This window comes from Aspergillus mulundensis (genome assembly GCF_003369625.1).
Source record: "Aspergillus mulundensis strain DSM 5745 chromosome Unknown scaffold_0, whole genome shotgun sequence".
Taxonomy (NCBI): domain Eukaryota; kingdom Fungi; phylum Ascomycota; class Eurotiomycetes; order Eurotiales; family Aspergillaceae; genus Aspergillus; species Aspergillus mulundensis.
The window spans coordinates 207,936-230,289 of record NW_020797888.1 but is presented as its reverse complement, the minus strand read 5'-3'; the positions used below and the strand labels follow the sequence as shown (position 1 = coordinate 230,289).

Sequence of the window (22,354 nt, the reverse complement as noted above, 5' to 3'; positions counted from 1 at the left end):
TTTAGTCTTGGTTGCGGAGAATGTCTACCGAGGTTGAGCAAGATATAGAATAGGTAAAATAAATTGATACAGAAAGAAGGTATGTCAAGTCTGATAAATACACCCTATACCGTTTTATACCAAGCGCCGTGCTATAACGAGTCTAGTCAATCTAGAGAGCGACCGCGAGGGCAGCGACGAGAACGGCGGCGCCGAAGATGGAGCCGGACAGGCGGCTCCCAGTACCGGTGAAGTCAGCGGGGTTGGCAGAGGTGGTGGTGGTGGAGTCAGCGGAGGTGCCGGTGCCAGAGCCAGAGCCAGCAGCGCCAGAGCCGGAACCAGAGCTGGAACCAGAGCCAGAAGAGCTAGAGCCGGAACCAGAGCTGGAGCCGGGGACAGCGCTGCCGGAGGGAGTGGCGGAAGGAGAAGCGATCACGCTGGAAGAGCCGGCGTAGTGGCCGCCAGAGAAGGAACCGGAGGACCCGAGGGAGCCGCCGTGGCCGAGGCCAGAGCCGGAGCTGGAGCTGGGGCTGGCAGCCTTGGTGGTGGAGGTGAAGCCGGTGGACTGGGAACCGGAGGCGAAGGCGGAGGCAGAAGCGGAGGAGGAGCTCTTGGAGCCGGAAGCGGAGCAGGTCAGGTCGAAGAGAGGGGTGGTGCTGAGGGTGTTGCCGACGATGCCGAAGCTGGGGTTGGGGGTGGAGGAGCCGGAGGCGTCCTGGAGGATGTACCACCAGGTGTTGACGTTGTCGAAGAGAGGGCAGCCGACTTCGTCCCAGAACTTCTTCGCGTTCTCGACGGAAGCGACGGCGAGGTTCTGAGAGTCACCGCTGACGGGCCAACCGGTCTCGGTGATCCAGACCTCCTTGTTGCCGGCGACGGACTTGGTCTTGTCAACAGACTCCTGGAAGAGAGCCTTGGCGTCCTCAATGGAGTTGTCCATGGTGTTCTGGAAGAAGGGGTATCCGTCGAATCCGAGCCAGTCGACGTTCTCGACAACGGCGGCGTTGGAGCTGTTGGTCCAGGAGTTCCAGGTGTCGACGTGGCCGATGGGGGCGTCGCTTAGGCTGGTACCGGCGATGGTCTCGCGGACGCGCTTGATGTAGGAAACGAGCTCCTCGGGCTCGACACCGATACCGGCGTTGGCCTGGACACCGATCTCAGAGTTGCGGTAGAGATCCTCGCTGCCGACGGAGATACCGACGACGAGCTTGGAGAACTCCTCGCCGTACTGCTCGATGGCGGCCTTGAGAGCGGCGATTTCGTTGTCCATGTTGCCACCAGAGGCCCAGAGACCGAGCAGGAGGGTCGTCTCTTCGGCGATGGCGGCGGGGATGGCGGAGATCGGGGTGCTGCCGGTGCCCTGGATCATGGTGTAGAGACGGGCACTGTTGAAGCCAGAGGCACCCTCCAGGTTCTTCGCAGTCTGGAACTCGGCCTGGAAGTCGGCCTGGACCTTGACGCTGCCATCGGGGTTAGCAGCGCCATAGTTGAAACCCTTGGAGGCGGCCTCGGCGGAGGCAAGGGAAAGAGCGAAAGCGAGAATCTGGGTCTTGGTGAACATTGTAGCGAGTGTGTATTAAAAGAATGTATAGGTAAGGACAGGTGGATGAAAAAGTAATATGTGAAGGAATGACTGTGGTGCAGAGGGAGAAGAGAGAGACTTTTAAGAGACAAAGTCTTTAAGAGAGCGAGCGAGCGAGCGAGATCCCTGGGTCTAGACTCGCGGTGGAGCTGGGCCGCGTTGTCTGGACGAACTAAAGATAGATCAAAGATGTCCAGCTCCACTGCCAACCTTCCCGGGCTTAACCAGATCTGTCTGCCGACTGCCCGAACGCCGAACAGTGGTACAGTGCCTGCTTCTGACGCCGCTGTGCCTGTGGCCTTCAATAAGACTCGTGCTTATTGTCGCGGGCACACCTGGGGAGACGTGGCTCAGGGTATCTGCAGTACAGTCCATTGGGCACAAATGCCACCAGTGAGCTGTTCGACCTCCTGAACCCATATTGCTTTTGATTGCAGCTGTCTTACCTGCTTCTAAATCCGGAGATGAGATGGAATTGTGGATTCGCCACCTCCCTTTTTCCCGGCTCTAGAACCGACGTCATTTGCTAGGTGCCAAATTAGTCACTTCCCCTGGAGGAAATGCATCACATGACTTTCTCGCTGCGCACCGCCACATCGCCAGTCATGGAAGTGGTGGACGGGGTAAAACGTGCTGCAAAGGTAAAGCATGCTTACTACGTAGTAGACCAGATTCCTTGTCAAAGGGTGCTAGAGTCAGGGTCCCTCTGGCGTTGAATAATGACCCGTGGAATCCCTGACCCATCGGTCTTGCCTCTGAGTGAGGTCATCGACAGTGTGCCCAGGAAAAGTAAGGCACCGCCTATAAGGTTCTTCATAAGCTTGTGCTTTCCCTTAGTCAATCACTATGCACAGCACAATTTACGGCTCTCGCCTTGGCTTCAGAAGGCACGTCAAGTCCATTTAGTGCTGGTAACGATCTATAGATCATCAGTCTGATCCGTTTTGTATTTATCTTACTGTTGTTCAACAATCAAAAGCAGTTGGGGATAAATAATCGCGCATGAGTACAGTTCTCGGCAAATTCTGTCCTTACACATTGGGGATATATATTTCCACCCGGTATAGAGTGCTACGCGATACCTATGGTTGGTCAGATCTGGAGAGACACTCCTGTAAATTCTGCCATAGTCTACAGCCGCACGCAATAATCTCGATAAATAGTGCGAAGCGACCGCAATTATTCCTGAACATATCTGGCCAAGCAAGCCGTACTCTGGAATGAGTCCAAATGCCGATGGCTTGGACTTTGGGGAGGCACGGCAGATAAGGCTTCTGCTTATCGAGACGCTAGTCCGAAATGGGCTGTGTACTCTTTCCCAGCCGCCCCGGCGGTCTTTGCTTGTTCCCCCTCATTTCTCCAACACATCACCAAGATGATGATCTCAACTGTTTTACGATATGGACGGCGCTACTTCTCCGAGACGACGTAGTTTCAAGATCAAGACCAAGTTTGGCGCTGCCCGGCAATGGAGAAGCCGCAAGAATCGACCATGTGACGCGTGCCGACGGCGAAAGACCGCCTGCATAATCGAGACTGTGCCTCCTTGTAAGTGACTCCGGTGTAAGTGGACTTTAAATAACGTCCCAGGCCGATTCTGTCGCTCGAAAGGTCAAGTTTGCAAGTCTACCGATGGCGAGCCCAGTTCGCGGCATAGTTCTGGAGAGATTGTTGACTCCGACGACGCGACGGATAGCACTGTTGTCGACGCGAGCTACACCAGTATCCAGTCGCTTCTATCCCCCGAGATAGAGCCTAGCCCACTCGCCGGAGGGCTGCCAGCCTCACCGAGCGCTCGATTCTTGGAGATGGTAAAGCTCAGCCAGATTTTGCATGGACTTGTTGATTCCTACTAGTAGGTGGCTTGCTTGTTTCGCGACTTGTTGTTGACCAATTAGCCTTGATTCTAGTTATCAGCAGACGATTACCCAGCCCCAACTCCGGGAGACCCAGCTCCTGAGTATTCGTCGTGAGCTCGAGACATGGTCATCGATGGTTCCCAACTGCGTCACCATGGCCTATAACAACGCCTTTGCTTTTCGAAATAACGGTAAGTTCAACTCTAAGGACAAAGAATCAAGGCTCATTTGGTAGCACCGCTGAATTTGTCCTACTTCGCGGTCCAGGCACTGCTCTTCCGCGCGTTGATGAGCCCTGCCCGGATGCCTGCCAAGTCAGATGCGGCCTCACCTCTCTGCAGGTATTTCGATCCAGCCATCGGGGAGTTCCGCAACTTCACTCTCTTTATGAGCAGAATCACGCGCGAGTGCCTGCATGCTTTCTGGGGCGGACGTAGGTTTCTTCGCCACAGAATTCGGATCATGCTGACCAGCTAGATGCCCGATCGCAACTCACACTATGCGGGAACTTCCTGATCTACCTCTTTCTGCTGGCACCTAGTCCGCAGCAGGTACACGCCGCATTTGAGCTCCTGGGAAATTTCCATGAATCGCTTCAACGATTACGCGGATGGGCGGACGATGATGCGTCGCTTGCGCTGCTGCGACCTGTAGCGTTGCGAATTGACTCTTTCTTCCTGCATGCCGCCAGAATTATGAGAAATGGAATGAGTGGGACATAATCGTCTGATGCTATTCGGTTATAGCTTATATACAGTGTTGCAATGGCTGTTTGGTCAATGCTTGTCGACAAGACAGGCTCTATATACTTGCAGTTACGCGAAAGCGTCAATCACGCTCCGTGGTTTGCTATACTTCCCAATGGGCACGTATTCAATGCCCTCGAAACCCATGGACCCAGGACCCCCCAGCGCCATGCCCCTTGGTGTGTCAGTCCACCTCGGTGAAGCGGCAATGGCGATGATCATCACCTTCAGGCCATACTTGTACTCCGGCGTACCAAGTCCGGCCCCTGTCTCGGCATCAAGCACAGCAATCAAATCCGGCACCGATGCGAGGATCTTCGACTCGCCGCTCGTAAGAACCGCCTCGACAAACGCATTTTCGTTCTTGAATGGCACCTTCAAAGTAGCCTTTGTACCGTCCGGCAATTTCCCGTCTACCTCGAGCACGCCATAGGTATGACCAGTCTTGAGGATCCGCTCGACATTCGTGATCTTCCCCTCGCCGAGGATGGCGGCGCTCTCAGGACCGCCGACTTCATCGATTATCCGCTGCGCTCTGTCGCTGATGGTCTTCTCCAGTGCAATTGCCCGGCCGATCCACCAGGCAAGAGAGACGGTGTTGGTAATCGCCTGGTCGCGCACGATCTTGGCCGTTTTCGGTGGCCCGGCACTGCCAGCGCGACAGCCCATTTCGACACAAGAGGCTCGGAGGATCTTATCCACCAACCTGTCGGTCCGTGATGCGGTCATTGTGATGAATGAACCGTCGCCGCTGGCAATTGTCATTGGGACCAGGGCCTCGCCACGCTCGCTGCCGTACACATTGGCTGTAACCTGCCAGGTCGTGGGGTATGCGCGGCCCATGTAGTCCGCGTCGACGCAGGGAACCCCGAACCTCGCCGCAACGCCTAGGTTGAGTACGCCATTCCCTCCACCGATTTCTAATGCCATGAACCCTGAAACCCCTGGGATGCCGGTGGCGCGCATGAGCTCTTCGTGTGCCTTGAGACACTCGTCATTCTCGAGCCGCTCCATGTTGACTTCGGGACTTCCCATGTTTCCCGTCCAGCCCACGAGATCGTCGTCCGGGAGGTAGTCTGGTGAGACAACTTTGACTGTACCTGGGTTCTTTTGGACTAGAGCACTGACTTTGAGGAACTCCTGGTATGGGTCGCCACCACCTCCGCAGCCGAGCACTTTGCAGCCTTGGGCTATGAAGTCGAGATCTGTGGTTGAGATGACCCACTGCTGGTCTTTGATGAGTGGACGGTAGGAGTGGATGTCGACAGCTTCATCGATCGACTCAGAAACAGGTCGCGTAGTTTCCTGTGACTCCTTTTCCTCGTTACCCTCTAATGGCTCTAATGTTTCTGTTATCCCTTGAGACACGACGGCCAATTCTCCGACCGCACGAACCACGATTCTAGCTTTTGCATCAACATACTGAATCGGGAGCATGGTCACCTCGGCTATCTGGACAGTCTCTGGCTTCGCTCCGTTAGCAACAGCCTTGTCAATCGCCAACCGTGAGACGGATTCCTGCGCCGCTTTGATTGTTTGATTCGAGGTATCAACCACGGTGTCAATGACTCCAGAGACTCGTGAAATGGCGGCCCCAACGGCATTCGCAACCTCCGCCCCTTTAACAGTCCGTAAGCTTCGGACGCCTTTGAGCGGTTCGTCTGTTTTTATCAATGGTGCGCCTCCACCGACAATCAGGACATCTACGTCTCCTTTCTGCGTCTTCGTTCTGTCGACGAGCGCGGTAATCATCCGTCTCATTTCTTCCCGTGCCCGGGATACAAGGTCTGGAGTAATGTCTGATAGTCGAGAGACGTCCCCCATTCCGCGGAACGGATTTGGTTCATGAGAGTTGTGGACTCCCGACGCAGCAACGATATCCGTAGACGTGAGATAGTCTCCTCCGAACAGCTGTGCCTTTTCCAGCAACTCCAAAGCAACGCTATCTGGGCCAACCGTTACCCGACCATGAGTATCGCGAATGATACTGCCGCCTCCTAACCCGATGCTCTCGACAGCCGGAAGTGCAAAGTTTGTCCGAACACCACCAACCAACCCCGTAATGGAGCTCATCTGCGGAAGGCCATTTGGCAGCAACAGTCCGCTATCCGAAGTTGTCCCTCCAATGTCAATGACAACCAGCGGCTCCGTCCGGTCTTCCTGATCTCGTCCGCTCGCCTTCCCAGCAGCACGCCACAGAAACTCGCCGCCGCGGATGGAATTCGTCGGGCCGGAGTTGAATGTGCGAATCGGTTTATCGACCGCCTCGCCGGCGCTGAGAACACTGCCATCATTCTGCGTGAGGTATAGTGTGTACGGGCTCCCTTGAAAGATATCCTGCATTGCTTTCTTGAATCCGTAGATCGTCTTCTCGGCGAGAGGGCGCAGCGTCGCGTTGAGAATGGCGGCATTTTCGCGCGACAGGAAACCGAGACCGGAGACTTCGTGGGAGAGCGTAACGCGTGGTCTGAAGTTGCTTGTCGACTTCATTGTTTGGAGGAGGATATCCCGCACAGCCACTTCTTGTGTGTGATTGAGCGGCGCGTACATGCCCGATATCACGATATTCTCGACTCGATCCGCAGCCAGCTCAGCAGCGACACGACGAATCTCGTCTTCGTCCACAGCGCTGATTTCTTCGCCCGAGATCTGGAACCCCCCATGGCAGAAATATTGTCGCGCTGACTCAATGCATGATCGAAGATCAAGCGGAAAGTCAATAAACGGCGGAATCCCGCGCCCGAAGCCTTCGTCTGGTCCGCCGCAGAGTCGAATCACCGCGACCCGACGCAGGGCAGGCGAGCGCTGCACGACCGCGTTGACGAAGTGCGTGGTCCCGACGATGACGCAGCCGATTGAGGAGAGGGAGACGGAGGCGCTTTCGATAACCGTTCGAACAGCATTCGTTATGCCGGTCGTCACATCGGCGGTCGTGGGCGATTTGTGTGAGGCGACGATGCTCATCGAGTCGAGCGCGATGAGTACCGCGTCGGTGTTTGTCCCTGCAAACGGGTGTTAGCTGCTCCTCCTCATCTCATGCCCAGGGAGTAGACTTACCGCCAACATCGACACCGATCCGGTATTTGTGCTCTGCTATACTGGCCATCTTGCTTGCTCTTTGGACGTTGTTGTCCCTGTCGCTATTGCTGGCGCCTTGGCCGGCATTATGGTATTGCCATACCTATGTCAGTTGGAGACGCTCTTATCAACTTGAAGCGGGGTAGTGGCCTCAACCGGGCCCTTCTCCAACACCACATTCCCCGATCAGATCGGCCAACTTGCCTCTTCCAACCCGAGGTTGTCTGTCCATATCTACTCCACATCGTGCCATATCACACCAATAAAGCCCAAGCGCATATCAAGGAGCGTTCTCCAAATCGCAAACCGCGCGATTTCAACTCCGGATAACTGCACGAGGATATAGCTGCCATAGCCCGTTATTGACGATCAACCAGCGCCGGATCTACACGGAAGATGAAAATGGTGGCCACAAGCATTCCAGTCATCGACCTGGAGCCCGCGCGGATAGGTGGTCCAGAAGAGCTCGCCAAAGTCGCGCACGAGGTGTACAAGGCGTTCAAGCATGTCGGGTTTGCCTACATCAAGAACCACGGCGTGCCTCAAGACCTGGTTGATGAGGCATTCGGATGGGTAGGGTGGTCCTTTGCCTCACATCTCAAATCTCACTAACAAGTCTTCATGTACAAATAGAGCGCCAAATTCTTCGCCCTTCCCGATTCCGAAAAGAACAAAGCTCCCCACCCCCCAGAAGGCAGCTACCACCGCGGCTACAGCGGGATAGGCCGCGAAAAAGTCGTCCAGATGGTTTTCGACTCAGACTCGATCGCGCAGCGTCGCAAGACCCCCGACGTAAAGGAGTCCTTCGAAATCGGCAACGAGAACGACACGCAAATGCGCAATATCTGGATCCCTGAAGAAACTCTCCCTGGATTCCGCGGCTTCTTCGCAAAGTTCTTTTCGACCTGCTCGGATCTCGAAACGCTTATGCTTAGACTTATCGCGCTTGGAATGGGGCTAGACGAGAACTTCTTTTTGCAGTACCATTCCGACCGCACGAACCAGTGCCGCTTACTCCATTATCCACCCGTTGAGGAGGAACTGCTGCGAGAAGGCAAGGCCGAGCGTATCGCGGCGCATACGGATTTCGGCACCATGACCATCCTCTTCCAAGATGAGGTCGGCGGTCTCGAAGTCGAGGATATTGATGTAAAGGAGAAATTCAATTCCGCGCCGTATATCCCCGGCATGGCGGTCGTGAATATTGGCGACTTGCTCATGCGCTGGAGTAATCATGAGTTGAAGTCCACGATGCATCGCGTCAGAGCGCCGCCGTTGGTGGATGTTGCAGATGAGACGACGGGGGAGACCAAGGGGCGCATGACGAAGGCACGCTACTCGATTCCATACTTTATTAGTCCGGATCGTGATCGCGTTATTGAGTGTCTGCCTAATTGTCATGGGGAGGGGAGGCCCAAGATGTATGAGCCAATTACGAGTAGTGAGTATATTGCTATGAGGATGAATGCGACGTACTAGGTGACGGCTTTACGATCTTTTTATGGCGTTTGTCTCGACTAGCTTCTCAATGAATTATGTTTCTACTGTGCCTGTTTGTCAGATTTGTACTTCGCTCTGCGTGTCGGGGCTGCCTCATCATCAACCATTGGGCTCTATGTGCAACTCAACGCCAGACATAACCTTGCAAACGGTAAGGCAAGGACTCGATCCAACCCCAGTCTTTGCACTTATACCCTCTACTCATCATCCCCAGTGAAGACCCGTATCGGCATCCAGCCATCGCCCACAACCTTCGCGCGCGTCTTGATGCCAGTCATCATCTCAAACTCCTCCTCACTCAACTCCCACCCCTCAAGGTCAAAGTTGTTCTCGATCCGCTCCGGAGTAACGCTCTTGGGGATCACGCTGACCCCGCGCTGGAGGTTCCATTTTAGCCTGCAGGTGGAGAGTCAGCGCCTCGGATCCATACCGCGAGTTATAAGGGGACGTACAGAATCTGTGCCGGTGTCTTCCCTTTTGCTGCCGCGATTTCGAGGATAATGGGGTCTTGAAGGAGATCGGTCCGGCCGTTTATGGGGCTGTCACTGTGGCCGCCTAGGCAGGAGTATGCGGTGCAGTGGATGCCTTTCGAAGTGCAGTATGCGAAGAGCTTGGGTCTATTCATTGAAATAGACGTCAGCTGTCAAAGCACCATTGTTGGGATTAGCGGAACGTACGAGGGGTTATACGGATGTAGCTGCGTAGGAAGTCAGCAATGGCAACGTGAAACGAGAAACGAAACCCACCTCGATCTGATTCACGGCCGGAATGACCTTGCACGAGGGATCATTGAGGAGTCTCTCGAGATGGCTGATCTGGAAGTTTGAAACCCCGATGTTGCGGACTTTGCCGGTGTCCAGGAGCTTCTGCATCTCTTGCCTTTGTCGTATCCTCATCAGCAACACGCCCACGCCCCTCAACATCTCACCAACCATTGCAGACCGGGAGGCTTGGGGGAAAATTATACGCACCAAGTCTTCACATAATCCCAATTCGGCAGATGCTTTCCCCGATCCCCCGGATCCGTCGAGCAAGGAAAATGTACGAGGTACAAGTCCACATACTCAAGGCCCAGATCATTTAGCGAGCTCTCCAGCCCCTCGCGCACCCGGTGATGCCAGTGATTGTCCAGCTTTGTCGTCACCCAGATCTCCTCCCTTGGAACGCCCGAGTCGCGGATTCCTCCCCCGACCTCCTTTTCGTTACCGTAGTTGAGCGCCGTGTCGATGTGTCTGTATCCGTGCTGGAGGGCGTGTTTTACGGCGGAGCGTGTCGCGTTTGCGCTGGATTGCCATGTCCCGAGCCCGATTGGGGGAATGGAGCCTGTGCCGTTGGGGAGGGGGGTTGGTCTCATTGTGATATGATTCTGCTGATACAGGGAGATTGCTGGATGCTGGATGGTTGCTTCATATTCTCTGTTGCGATCTCCAATTATAGTTATCTCGGTCAAAAGTGATGCTTCGCCGATCTGATAGGGGAACATACCTGCTTGTGCAGACTACTCCAAAGTCTCTTATCTTAGAGTTCACCATCGATATGAGATAGGCTTGACGCCACAATGTTCTCCAAATCCTTGCCCGGACTTGATCGGCGAACCAATGGTTGAACATCGAAACTGTGCACGCCGTCCTCCTAGTCCATATCTATGGATGGAGACCAAGATTTCCATAGCCAGGTCGTATATGACTGCTCAAGAAAAAGATGTCGACCATGGAGGCCTAGACAGACAACCATAGTCTTTGATAACCTTGTGAAGGGGAAGCTACATGATGCCAGAAGAGGAAGCCGTGGCCTTAGGCCGCCAAGGCGGCCACGTGACAAGGCCGCGGCGCCCTTGCTTTGTTTTGGATCACATGAACCTGACCAACTCCGCACCCTCTACCCTTCACTTAATCCAGCGTCAAACAAAGTCTTGGGAGCTATTGATACCTGTATATCTCTCCGCTGTGCTTCCCGAGCGCTGTGCCCATCCTGCTGCCTGAGCTTCGAACATGGCGCCCCTAGACGAGCTTCACATCAAGCGAACCACCTGTTTCCTTTGCAGACAACCTCCTGGTCCCAAAGTCTTGGGTGAGTTTCATTTGAGATCTTCTCTCCTGTCTGACCCGCCGTCTAGATTCGAACCTTCGTCCACTTTCCGCGCCACAATGCGATCGAGCCCGCTGCATGCTCTGCTATGGTTCACCGCTTCGGCCAGTCTGGCTGCATGCCGCATGCTATGAGATCCTGGCGGCTACGTATGAGCCATCAGCAAAACCCACCTCAGAAGAGCTGACGCGGTTTGCCGATGCCATGAAGCCCCTATACGATCTACGGCGCGATGATCGTGGGGAACGTGCGTCAGCCTTGGAAGGACTGTTTAGTGAACATTCGTCGGAAATAATGCAAGACATCTTCAGCCAGGACCTACTCCGGCGCCTACCTGCCGAAATGAGGGTCATGATTAGTGATCTTGTCCCCCCATGCTGGTACCTCATTGTGCTTGGTGAAACACGACGCCTCCTGCAAAGGTTTAGGGAGACTTATCGAAGCCAGCCGATTCATCTCAATCTCTCAAAGGAAGCCTGGATTCTAGAGACCTCTTACCGAGGCTCTTCCTATGTATCGCAGATTAGCGCCGAGCCGCTGGAATCAACCACAACCACTGCGCTACGTCACATCAAGCTTCCGGATACGATCGACAAAATCTTGCTTTCGGTAGACGGCATCGGTATACGCGCAATCCGGTTTTTGGACAATAAATCGAGCCCTCAAGTGGATGGCTCGCCGTGGTATAAGATCATCGACGGAGGCTATATGCCAGCTATTGCTACAAATGTCACTCTTGATGTAAGGCGCTAGTAACCTAATATCTCCTTCTTGGGCAACGCTAACGCGCACAGGGCATCTTTGTACGAGACCTGCAACTCGCTGAAGGTAGCTCATCAAAATCAAGAATTATGTGGAGCTCACCCGTACAGCCCAAGTTCCATCCCTGGAACTTCCATAACCATAAAGATACACATCGTCTACATTACCAGCCGTTAGATGCCAACATCAAAGGTCTTTTAGTTTGTTGTGCTGGCTCTCGAATGTTTGGGATTCACGCTTCCTCTGACACACCAGGCGCCTTGGAGAAGTTCATCGCGGAAATGTCTCGGCGCGTCACTGAACTATACAAGCACTGGGTTTATTTTCCCTTGAACTCGCGGGAAAAGGTAACAGGAGCGTGGATACGGAAGTTTGAATTGCCGATTGGGTCAGCCGCTGATCCTGCCTTGATTGTAAGGCCATTTCGTTTGAATATGCGCCCGTGCTGAGTGCTGACAAGCCAGTTGCATACCTCTCGTGGAAGGACAGTAACCTTCGGACCCCAGTATACTGGCAATGTTCTACCTCTATGTGAGTACCGGCCATTGATGAAGGCCGGCGATGGCCCTGTCACGGGGATATTCCATGACGGATTCGACCCAGCTTCCCGATCAAAATGCGTTGCAGAGCTTGGCGTTACTTGCGCCCTGCCAGTTACCGACGAGACTGAATCGCCACTAGAAGTACCACCCGATATTCATATTGAGCCGCCGCCTGTTCCTCCGGGCCAGGGCGGGCCAACGTGTACTTGGTACTTGTCGAAAGTACCACTCAAGGGCCTGCTACACGTACAGCTCTGCAGAGATACAGAACAGCAACACAGACCAATCCTGGGTGTTCTCCTTTCCTTCAATGATGGACACCAGGAAGCACTTGGGCAGTTCCGTTGGGACCTCAATGTTGACGAACACGTTCCTGTACCTCTATATTTTCAGGAAGGCACTATTGGCAAACTAGATTATATCAAGGACATCAAAAACAAAGTATCCGATGGCTCAGACGTGGGAAACAGTACATGGCAACGGCTGCCTGACGCCGGTACTATTACATGGTGGTTTAGCCGTCTGGGAGACAAGATAATCGTACACGATGGCTCAAAGTCCTGAATTTTGCTTACTCACGTAATATCAAATATCAAGGCGTAGGTCGAGCTGAAGGCTCGTAACTAGCCATGAGGGGCAGCTGATAGTGGACAGAAACTCAAATCTAGAACAAAATCATCAGGCTCGACTGTTGCAAGTGGGAGAGGAGATACCGTTGAGGCATTTGGGGTGGATCACGTGGCATCTGCTTCGAGCAACACAACACAAGACAGGCCCTCTTCTCCTCCCTCCTTACCCAAGGCAAGGTTCGCATCCTCTCTCTGACTTTCATCCCTCCCATCTACCTCACTCATTTATCCCTTCATCCCTCTCATCGTGTCTGTTCTTTGCGCAGTCAGATACCCTCAACATCCCTCATTTGCCATCACCCTTCCCTCTATAGCGACTTTTCTCAAATCATCCTCCTATCTACTGAATCCTGCCTAACGTCGAACGTCTCTCTCCACTCCACCTAAGGGTCGCCGGTCTCTACAGCTCAAGGGCTTTCTTCTCTTTTCAATTCCTGTGACTGTGTTCCGGCCTACTCATACTGTCTATTCGTCATTGTCTGTCTATTGCCCGCTACTGCTCAATTGATCTTGAAACACCACAGTATGTCTTGGTAAACTAAAGAGGTCTTTGGCAGCTGGGGCTTTCAAGACCGTGCCTTCCACGAACCGGCCTTTGACGACGTTGCCGCGAATGGCTGGGGCTCGGAAGATCAGCTTCCAAATCAAGAATCCTTCGCAACCACTGTGGATGGAAGTTTCTGGGATTCGACGGTGGAAGAGGAACCTGATGGCCGAGCTGTGCAAGCGGTGTCCCGGACTCAACCAAGATTCATCAGCATCACCCAGAACTCCAACCTGCATCTCCGGGTCGACGAGTGTGAACGAAGAAACAACAGGGGCAGAAAACAATCCAACCAAGCCTCGAATATGATAACCTTCGAAGTTGAGCGAGAGAAACTCATGGCCAGCACGTTCCTTGGCAAACTCATTGCCAAAAACCCGCGTCGAACGTCAATCGACTACGATGGAGCCAATCACGCGGCTATGGAAATCCTCTTGAAGCAATTGCACGGGTGCCTGGAGCCGGCGACAATGGGCTCAGTCCCCATCGACACAATTTGGCACCTCATTGGACTTTGCGGGCGAAAGAAGTTGGATGTTAGCCTTGCTGTTTTGAAGGATTGGTTCGTGGGTTGGTACCAGGTTGAGTTTACGCAAGCTGGCAGCGAGCGCCTGTATTTCTTCCAGCAGGTCATCTCACCATGCTACCAGTTTAACTATGCCGAAGGGTTTATGGAAGCTTCGAAGTTCCTTGTCTACATGGGTCCCGGGGCCATTTCGGAACTTAACCCTATAAACGTTAACTTATTGCAGCTTCGTCCGCTAATTATTCGTGAGTACCCTTCAACCACCATTGTCATCGGCCGCTAATTAGTATCTTATATTATAGAACAGCTGAACTCTGCCCGCGGTCGTCTCCGAAATGTCTTACACCACGGCCTGTTCGATCACGTCGCCACACTCCTCGACGAACAATGCAAATGCAGGGAAAAGACGTTTTTCGAATACTTCCGGGAGCTTCGTCGTATACAGGTCTGGCCATTAGAGTCGTACATAAAGAAAACTAGTATTGACGAGCTTATCGGACGACTCGCATCCTTCCGAGGCAATGCCGTTCACCCCATGAATTGCTGTCCTCATTGCTGGACGCGGACTCGAAAGGGAAATGGGGCACCGCGCGGTCGCGAGAGCTGGTGTCGCTGCAGAAGGAACTGGAAGAAGATTGTTAGGTCGGCGGAAGAAGAGGTCCGCGGGTATTTCGATGGCCTGTGTCTGGATTGCATGCTGGAGTCGAACGATCTCCAGGAAGGTGTGGACAAGGATGCCCAGTACTACCAGAAAGACAAGAAGAAAGCCTGGAGTTCAACCTGCCGCGTCGCACACGACGAACCTACGTGGTATTTTAGCTTCATGGAACGTCGGGAGTGTCGTCGCTGAGAAGAACACCCGGCCATCGATCTTTTGCTTTTCAATAGTTACTGAGGTGCGGACTCGTTCATTGGCATCATAGCTAAGGAATCATTCGACAATCAACCTGCTAGGGCCCGATTTGCAAAACAAGTATCTCCATCTCAGTTCAAGCAGCCGTTCAGATCCTTGACCGAACCAGTGCGGCTCTCGCAGCATGTTTTCAACCTACCATGTATATTTTATTTTTTTAATGTCCTTCTGATCTTCCGTCACTTCGGATCAGCAGCTGCATTGGATCTGTACCTAGATATCCCAATGAACCCCCTCCACGTCTCGCTATGCAGCCAAGGATTACCTCTCCTCTCTCATTCGAAGCCTATCGTCCGTCTGACTAGATTAGCTGCTTATGCCTGCAGGCTGCACGAACCGTTTCCGATCCCTACGGAGGGCGAGCATCACGAATGGCTTTTATAGCCGAACTGCATAGTAACAAACAGTTCCAAGCAACGAGGCTGGCTGAACAGTTACTCCAACTCCAAATCCGCTCGAAAATATCACCGACTGTGCGCTTCTCAAGGTATATAACACCTTCGAGATGCTTTACATTGTTATTCAAGGCTATCACTTGCCAGGCCCAAGCGATTTCAACGCCCGATTAAGACACCATGTCCCTGCACCTGCACTCCTCACACTTTAAACCCCCAACACCAACACCACCAACGCCCATCCCCCTCCACCACGAAATCCACGGCTCAGGCCCCCTCCTCCTCCTCATCCCAGGCGGCCACGGCACATCCCTCCTCTTCAGCTCGCTCGCAAAACACCTCGCCTCGCACTTCCGCGTCGTAACCTACGACCGACGCGGGTACCACCGCAGTTCCTCCCTGCCGCATCCACAGCCAGGCACGGCAATCGCGACGCACGCAGCCGACCTCGCAGCATTAATCCGCCACGTCCGCGCCACCCCAACCGAGAAAGCAATCGTCTTTGGCTCCTCATGGGCGGGATACATCGCCATAACACTCCTAGCATCGTCCCCCTCTCTCGTCTCCAGAGTCCTAGTCCACGAACCCGTCTTTCTCTCCGTCCTCCCGGACAAAACCCAATCTTCTCTGAGATGTCAAATTCAGGGGATGCTGGAGACATATAAAGAACGTGGCACGGCCGCCGCAAACCGCCTGCTCATGCCGGCTCTCAGCAGCGCGGGCGACAGGGAAGAGTTTGTGAAGAGCGACGCGTACGCGGGCGTCGCGACGCAGCCGCATTGTTTTGGGGCGTGGTTTGAGACGGAGTTTGGCGAGGCGTTGACGTTCAGAGTGCCGCTGGATGGATTGGCAAGGGCGGATTGTGGTGCGAAGTTGGTTTTGCTGAGGGGGGATGATGCGGATGCGCCGGTGTTCTCGACTAGTCCGGTGGTGAGGCTTTCGGGTCTTCTTGGGATTCCGTGTGGGATTGTGCCTGGGGGGCATATGGGGTATGTTACGAGGCAGAAGGACTTTGCGGATGCGCTTACGGGGATATTAGAGGGTGCGAACGAGAAACAGGCGGGTGCTGGGACTGTTGTAACAGCTAGACTCTAGGTCTACTGGTATTTAGAACCTGGGTGGAAGCAAAGCTAAGGTTTTGCTTGGAAGCGACGATGTATTTGTCACTTGATGAATGGTCTACCGAGTTATATCGGTTATTCAACCAACATGGGAGGCTTAGTTATATCTCTGGTGGCCTTGTGCTCGTATCCGTATCATGTATCAGGAGTCCCTTAGACAACAGAGACCTCCAGGACCGCCCCCTTTCTCTCCCGTCCATGCTCATTCTTGACCGGTCCAGGGGCATCGCCCTCGCTCGATCCTGACGTCCTAGCAACCCCATCGATAACAAGATCGCGACCATCGACAATAAACGGCCCGTCAATATCGGTCCCGGGCACGGGGAAGAAAATGTTTAGTCCCCAGAACGCCAGGAAACTAATCGCCAGCCCGACGATAAACGTCAGATTGTAAAGGCGTAGCCAGCCGGTCCATTTGGGTTCGGTCCAGGAGTTCACGTTGGCTGCTAGGCCGGCTGTCGCATCATTTAGTACATTAGTCTGCTTAGTTGACACCGAGGTATGAAGGTAGTAGAAGGCAGAACGTACGCAGTAATGGCCACATGCCCACAGTAAACGCGGCAAAGGCGCGCCAGTTCACGCCGCTCCGGAACCAGTAGATGCTGGATGGAGAGCCGCGGTATAGGTCCGAGAGCTTTAGCCGGTGTCGGCGGACGACGTGGTAGTCGGCTAGCATAAGGCCGCTGTTTTCAGATGATTAAGGTGAGCCCGTGATGCTGATGGATTTGGTGGAATGGGAGAGGAACGCACGTTGCAGGGGCCATAAAGACACCGAAGCCGCTAAGCACGGAGAGGAACTTGTCGGCGGTTGAGATGAGCTGCCACGGCCTTGACTTGTTAGTTGGACTTCCCAATGGCGGGGAGAAGGACGTACTGTGTAGCGATTCCGATGATTGCCATGATATAGCTCCCGCGGACTATGTTCAGGTATTTCGGCCACAGACCCGCGAGGTCCATCCCCGTGCTAACGCTGTTGAGCACAACGCTGATCTACATTTTCGTCAGCATCACAGCCCAAAACTTTACGTGGGCAACCGAAGAAGATAACGAAGAGCCAAAACATACCGAAAACTGACTCGCCACACACCCCAAGCTCGCAAAGAACACACCAGCCCTGACCCTCGGTGAACTGCCATAAAACTCCTGTACATCCGCTAGAAGATAGATCGGATTCCATTGAATATCCCCACCCATAACTTTATTGCTCGCACTGGTGACAATAATACCAATAGTCGCCGTGATGGCGATTGTCAGCGGGCAGGCAACGAGCTGCGACAATGTCGGTGCGTACCGCCGCTTCGAGTACCGCACCCAGTCGGATTGTCCTAGGGTCCCGCTACCCCAAGAGCCGAGTATTGCGGTGATTCCGAACATGAATGCCCAGCCTGTGTTGGGGGCTGTCCCGGGTTCGTGGAAGAGGTCGCCGGCGCCGTGGGCCTGGGAGACGGCCCTTGAGAACCATCAGTACTATGATCCAAGGGTAAGAGAGAGGGGTAGCGGAGGGAGAGTACCAAATAAGCATCCCGAAGCAAGTCCCGCAGAAGAGGACAAAGCAGAAGAAGAAGGGCATCTGTAACTTCTCTGGTTTGATCAGGACAGCGGGGATGAAGCCCACCATCCAGATAACGAGGCCGATGAAGTCGTTCGTTTGCAGGTGCGAGCTGGCCGCGAAGTAGTTTTCCATGTGGGCAAAGCCTGCTCTGGTCTTCAGCAACAATTCTGCTCGTAAGGTAACTTGAGCTTACCGGGGATAATGGCGCCGATCATGACTCTCGTTGCTTGACCTCCCCAGAACGCCTGCATGCCGAACCACATGCACCCCACGAAGCTTCGGAGGATGACGGGGACTGCGGCCCCCATTAGCTCCTGTTCGTAGTATCTATCTTCGGAGTGACGTACAATAAGACCCTCTCATTCCCCAGGAAGACCGACTCGAGACTGTAAAACCGATATGATGGACCTCGCCCATCCAGCCACAGAAGACGGAGAGAAGGCCGCACAAGAAGGAGCCGAGAATCTAGATGGTCAGCTCGAGCTCTTCACGCTCGAGGGAGGATGGCATACAATAACCCCAATCGCCTGCTGCGGAGTTAAGCCGAATGCGAGCAGCGTGCTTCCCGTCGACCATGCTGAGATGCATGCACCAGAGACAGTCCAGTAGCCTTCATAACAGTTATTTGGTAGATTTCTAACGATGGAGTCAGAGAAAGCACGCACCGAAGTACGACCAAACTCCGTACGTCCTCCGCTCTGGTGGGATGGGGATCAGGTCCCGGTTGCACCAGGTTGTGTTCTCGTACTCTGCATCCTCGTCGACGGGGCTGGATTTTGAATGTCAGCAACAGCAGTCATCATCCAGGGATTCCGGGGAAGGGGAGTTGCGGTAGCGAGACGTACCATTGAAGCCGCTGCTTTATCTCAGGCCACGACCAAGACTTCATCTTCTAACCTCTCTCCAACCAGTTGCTCGATAAACAATGAAAGGGACCGGTTCCAACCCAGATGAACAAGATGAGACAACCCAGCTCAACTGTGCAGAGGCCGGGGAAAGCAAGCGGGTCTTTAGAACATCCCCGCTTATCGTTACCCAGATCCAGCGCCTCGCGATTGGAGGGAGGGAGAACATCCCTGTTCATGTCCCGGCTGATGTTCGCCTCCAACGTCCGTTATCGCGGCGGAATGTGGCGCGTTGTTGACCGATCGCGTCGGCCGATCTCTTATCACAAGGTTGGAGAGCGCTAATCGAAGGACTATGCCTGGGATTGTTATACTAGGAAGTCCGAACGATAAGAGGCATTGCTCTTTATTTTCCCCGCAAGGAGGGCACGAGGACTGTATACCATATGCGTCGTGATTTCATCGGCACTGAATGACTTCGGGGCTCTCTATATTGCAGAACTGGAGCGCAGACCGATAGGTATACGAACCTACCCCAGGTCGCAGGTGCCTCCGGAGGTGGATCGCGGTGCGCTGCTGTAGCGCTGCACTGCACGGTCCAGTTGAAGGGCGAGGTGTAAGGACGCTGTTGGCTGAGCAAACACCAAGGAGAGAAGATTAGGCATTCAGTGTTAATGGGAGCCTCGGCGGCTAGATCGAGTGGTTCACGGGAGTCCAACGTTCGTGTGGCTGCGCTAGCGACGATGGAGGAGTTCGCACGGACACTCAGCTGGCGGCTAATCTGAAGTCGATCAGAACCAATTCATGTATAGAACATGTCAGCGGCTATCATATCGACTGGCCTTGACGCATCCATTCCTTTGGAGTTGATAGACTATGTTTCATACTGGTTGTTGGTTGAAAAGAAGGTCGATCCTTACTTGCTGGGTACGCGCCGGCCATCCTCGCAATCTGCGCACTTGAGGACGCCATGTCGAGGGACGAGGTATTTAAGGGTGGCCACATCGCTATGGATAACTGCTCGGATGTATTCTCTATTCCATCCGGCTATCAATTGATCTTGAAGACGCCGTGAAAATATCCGTTCTCTGGTTGTCTTTGAAACGGGCTCGGCCACCTTGGCAAGTACATCTTTACTGCGTGGGCTTCTTAAAGCAAAGGGCTAAGGTCACCAAGCATTTGTTAGACTGCCGAACCGTTGTTCCATCTGTATCATCGCTAAAGCCGTCTAGGGATCGGAACCAACATTCAAATCGAAAGAATGTCGCTGATCACCGACAACCTCACCCAAGCGCTCTGGGAGAAGGCGCAGGCCCAGCCTACCAACGAGTGGGCCTCTGCCAATGTCTGGTCGCAGCTGTGGAACAAGGAACTCTTCACAGGCAAGGATTGGGGTGTGGCGCCAGGAATTCCGCTTGAAGAAAGGGGCCGCCGGCGAGTGCAATTCGAGATCGAACACATTGGGCATGATGGAGAGCTCAGGGTCATGGGCATTGCCGTCCACGAAGCAAAGGCTATGGAGACAGTCCCTGGGTGTATTCAAGAAGTCGAGGATCGAGCTTTCGATGTTTGCAAGAGGCGCTTGGCGGAACACCCGAAGGTGGCGCGCGTGTATGCGTGGACGTCATTCGGGACAACGGGAAGGATTTGGTATGTCGAGCGTCAGAGCCAGTACCTCGTGCCAATGTTCGGCTCTGAGAGCTTTGCCGACAAGAGTGAGTACGTCGAGTTGAATTCCGCGGACGCTGTTCTGATTAGCCGAGCTGCTGCGGAGATGAAGGCTGTGCCACCAGACGTTTAGGATTTTCATTGGGATATTAAGTACATATTGAAGGCAGCTGCTCGACTCGTCCGAGTTGTTGTAAGGTCAGATGAGCATTAACAAAAAGAAAGATACATGTGTGTAGCTGAACCGCACCGCAAGAGATGCACTGGATTTGACAGAGCTTCCATGACTCCCTGAAAAGCGAAAGTTCAAACCACGAGATGTAAATGGCCAGAATACGACGGAGAAATCGAGTTTAGCGTGTCTTTTTTGTGTTGGCGGAGCGGAACCTGGCATATTGTTCGATGGTGGCTTACCGGTAGGTAGCCACGATACCGACGAACAAGTCCTGCACCACCGTATCTGACTTGGAAGATATCCTGATTTTCACCATGATTGCCTTCGCCTAGACAAAGAACCCCGGTGACTAATATGAGAATAAGGTCTTCTTTTCACGACGGCCCATGAAGCTGAACCACCACGTTGGCTGGCCGTGGGTGACACGGCAGTCCACATCCCACTGTCGTTTCTTGTTATGCTGCCAGTACTGATGATCAAGATCCTTGCCTTCCTGGAGATTCTTTGAGATGCTCATGCAATCTATGCATAGCCCATCGATGTTCTCGCGAACTTTCTTTTCTGTTGCCAGAACGATTTTCTCCCAATGCCAGTTGCACCTGGAACAGTCTGCTTCATTGACCGACGCCGAGTTTCTAACCTCACCACACGGGCAACAGTGCACTCCACCGACTGACTCCGAGTTCCCATCCTCGCTGCACGTGGAACCGTCCGGTTTACTGACCAATGCCGAGTTTCCATCCTCGCTTTTCGGAGGAGCACGGTTCCGAGGACTGATGAGCTTGTCGCAAAAGTTCGGGAGGCGATCGAGCAGCTGGGTGGTGGTGCAGTGTTTCAAGCTCCTTTCCAGAGGCCATACTTTGATCCGGCGCAGTTCGAGATGGAACTGGAAGAATGTGTCCTCCTTGCACTCGCAATCCTCATCGAGAAGGTCGCTTATATCATTGATCAGCCCATCAACAAGAAGGGTCTTGAGCCGACCGCGTGCCGCGTTCAATTGCTCTTTGAGGGAAAATCTTTATTAGTCGCGGATCATAATCATTTGCGGGAAATGCAACTCACGGATTACTCGGGACGGCAAGTGGAGCCTATGAAGAGTTGTAGGGTTTCGCTCCTCAATATGGCCCACAGTGTTGTATATAACAAACCTGGAGGTCTCAAGGAAGCCTTGGGCATGATCGAAGGCGTAACATGGGAACAGCATAGAGCGGTAAAAGTCGTGGCTTCTGTATCTGTTTTTTGGAAGCCCCTTCGCCACGTTGTACCAGTTCACAAACCAGCCCTTCAACTCCTCCGCCTTGACCTTGAATACCTCACTACCGGAGACCTTGTACTTGTCGCACATATTAATAAGGTGGTAAATGGTTTCTATGGAAACTGCATCAGCAGTGACTGATTCCAGACTATCGTGCAGATAGTGGAAGAGGATTTCCATGGCGGCGACGTTGGCATCAAGGCTTCCCTCTCTCAACTCGCCAAAAAGCTTACGGCTAAGATGTTCGCTCGCGTCTAGCTTCTGGCGATCGACTTCGAAGATCGCTGACCGGGACACGATGCTGTGGTCCTTACCATCTGCACCAATCGCAGATTCGTATTCGGAGACCTGGATTCGGAGATTGAAGTCTGGAGCGATTCTTATGACCCGAGGCTCGGCAGCGGACTGTCCGTGGAGAGTCAGATCCTGAAAGCCAAGGTCTTCCTGGATGCCCGCGTCGGCGGTTCCAGTGACAGATGTCATTCTTGTTGGCAAGGTGAGCTTGGGTGGATGGTTCCTGGTTGAATGATAACACAGAAAGTGGTGGCGTAGTGTTGAGTGGTCGGATTGAGAGAGGAAATTGAGGATGAACAGG

At 53.6% G+C, this 22,354-nt stretch overlaps 10 protein-coding genes across 10 annotated transcripts; 5 read left to right on the top strand and 5 right to left on the bottom strand.

The window, feature by feature from the left end:
- Positions 1-151: 151 nt before the first annotated feature.
- On the bottom strand, positions 152-1,540 carry bgt2 (GPI-anchored beta-1,3-endoglucanase EglC; the record flags this gene model as incomplete). The annotated part of the gene is made up of 1 exon (XM_026742079.1): positions 152-1,540. One exon carries the CDS (start codon positions 1,538-1,540, stop codon positions 152-154), a length of 1,389 nt encoding a protein of 462 aa, XP_026607924.1.
- Positions 1,541-2,961: 1,421 nt separating this feature from the next.
- Positions 2,962-3,534, top strand: DSM5745_00062 (Zn(II)2Cys6 transcription factor domain-containing protein; the record flags this gene model as incomplete). The annotated part of the gene is made up of 3 exons (XM_026742078.1): positions 2,962-3,109; positions 3,152-3,372; positions 3,472-3,534. 3 exons carry the CDS (start codon positions 2,962-2,964, stop codon positions 3,532-3,534), a joined length of 432 nt encoding a protein of 143 aa, XP_026607923.1.
- Positions 3,535-4,235: 701 nt separating this feature from the next.
- DSM5745_00061 (uncharacterized protein) lies at positions 4,236-7,272 on the bottom strand (the record flags this gene model as incomplete). The annotated part of the gene is made up of 2 exons (XM_026742077.1): positions 4,236-7,168; positions 7,224-7,272. 2 exons carry the CDS (start codon positions 7,270-7,272, stop codon positions 4,236-4,238), a joined length of 2,982 nt encoding a protein of 993 aa, XP_026607922.1.
- Positions 7,273-7,646: 374 nt separating this feature from the next.
- Positions 7,647-8,723, top strand: DSM5745_00060 (isopenicillin N synthase family dioxygenase; the record flags this gene model as incomplete). The annotated part of the gene is made up of 2 exons (XM_026742076.1): positions 7,647-7,817; positions 7,878-8,723. 2 exons carry the CDS (start codon positions 7,647-7,649, stop codon positions 8,721-8,723), a joined length of 1,017 nt encoding a protein of 338 aa, XP_026607921.1.
- A 218-nt stretch (positions 8,724-8,941) lies between these two features.
- On the bottom strand, positions 8,942-10,098 carry DSM5745_00059 (uncharacterized protein; the record flags this gene model as incomplete). Its single annotated transcript, XM_026742075.1, has 5 exons — positions 8,942-9,140; positions 9,197-9,361; positions 9,422-9,441; positions 9,491-9,623; positions 9,809-10,098. 5 exons carry the CDS (start codon positions 10,096-10,098, stop codon positions 8,942-8,944), a joined length of 807 nt encoding a protein of 268 aa, XP_026607920.1.
- Positions 10,099-10,735: 637 nt separating this feature from the next.
- On the top strand, positions 10,736-14,685 carry DSM5745_00058 (uncharacterized protein; the record flags this gene model as incomplete). The annotated part of the gene is made up of 7 exons (XM_026742074.1): positions 10,736-10,814; positions 10,861-11,573; positions 11,627-12,007; positions 12,059-12,632; positions 12,819-12,942; positions 13,323-14,080; positions 14,138-14,685. 7 exons carry the CDS (start codon positions 10,736-10,738, stop codon positions 14,683-14,685), a joined length of 3,177 nt encoding a protein of 1,058 aa, XP_026607919.1.
- Positions 14,686-15,323: 638 nt separating this feature from the next.
- Positions 15,324-16,238, top strand: DSM5745_00057 (alpha/beta fold hydrolase; the record flags this gene model as incomplete). Its single annotated transcript, XM_026742073.1, has 1 exon — positions 15,324-16,238. The coding sequence occupies one exon, from the start codon at positions 15,324-15,326 to the stop codon at positions 16,236-16,238; it is 915 nt and encodes a 304-aa protein (XP_026607918.1).
- Positions 16,239-16,417: 179 nt separating this feature from the next.
- On the bottom strand, positions 16,418-18,705 carry DSM5745_00056 (nucleobase cation symporter-1 family protein; the record flags this gene model as incomplete). The annotated part of the gene is made up of 11 exons (XM_026742072.1): positions 16,418-16,719; positions 16,793-16,947; positions 17,015-17,092; positions 17,139-17,254; positions 17,330-17,714; positions 17,776-17,959; positions 18,010-18,111; positions 18,164-18,281; positions 18,329-18,426; positions 18,482-18,585; positions 18,662-18,705. 11 exons carry the CDS (start codon positions 18,703-18,705, stop codon positions 16,418-16,420), a joined length of 1,686 nt encoding a protein of 561 aa, XP_026607917.1.
- A 1,217-nt stretch (positions 18,706-19,922) lies between these two features.
- Positions 19,923-20,462, top strand: DSM5745_00055 (uncharacterized protein; the record flags this gene model as incomplete). Its single annotated transcript, XM_026742071.1, has 1 exon — positions 19,923-20,462. One exon carries the CDS (start codon positions 19,923-19,925, stop codon positions 20,460-20,462), a length of 540 nt encoding a protein of 179 aa, XP_026607916.1.
- Positions 20,463-21,220: 758 nt separating this feature from the next.
- DSM5745_00054 (uncharacterized protein) lies at positions 21,221-22,242 on the bottom strand (the record flags this gene model as incomplete). Its single annotated transcript, XM_026742070.1, has 3 exons — positions 21,221-21,362; positions 21,392-21,506; positions 21,567-22,242. The coding sequence occupies 3 exons, from the start codon at positions 22,240-22,242 to the stop codon at positions 21,221-21,223; spliced, it is 933 nt and encodes a 310-aa protein (XP_026607915.1).
- Positions 22,243-22,354: the final 112 nt, after the last annotated feature.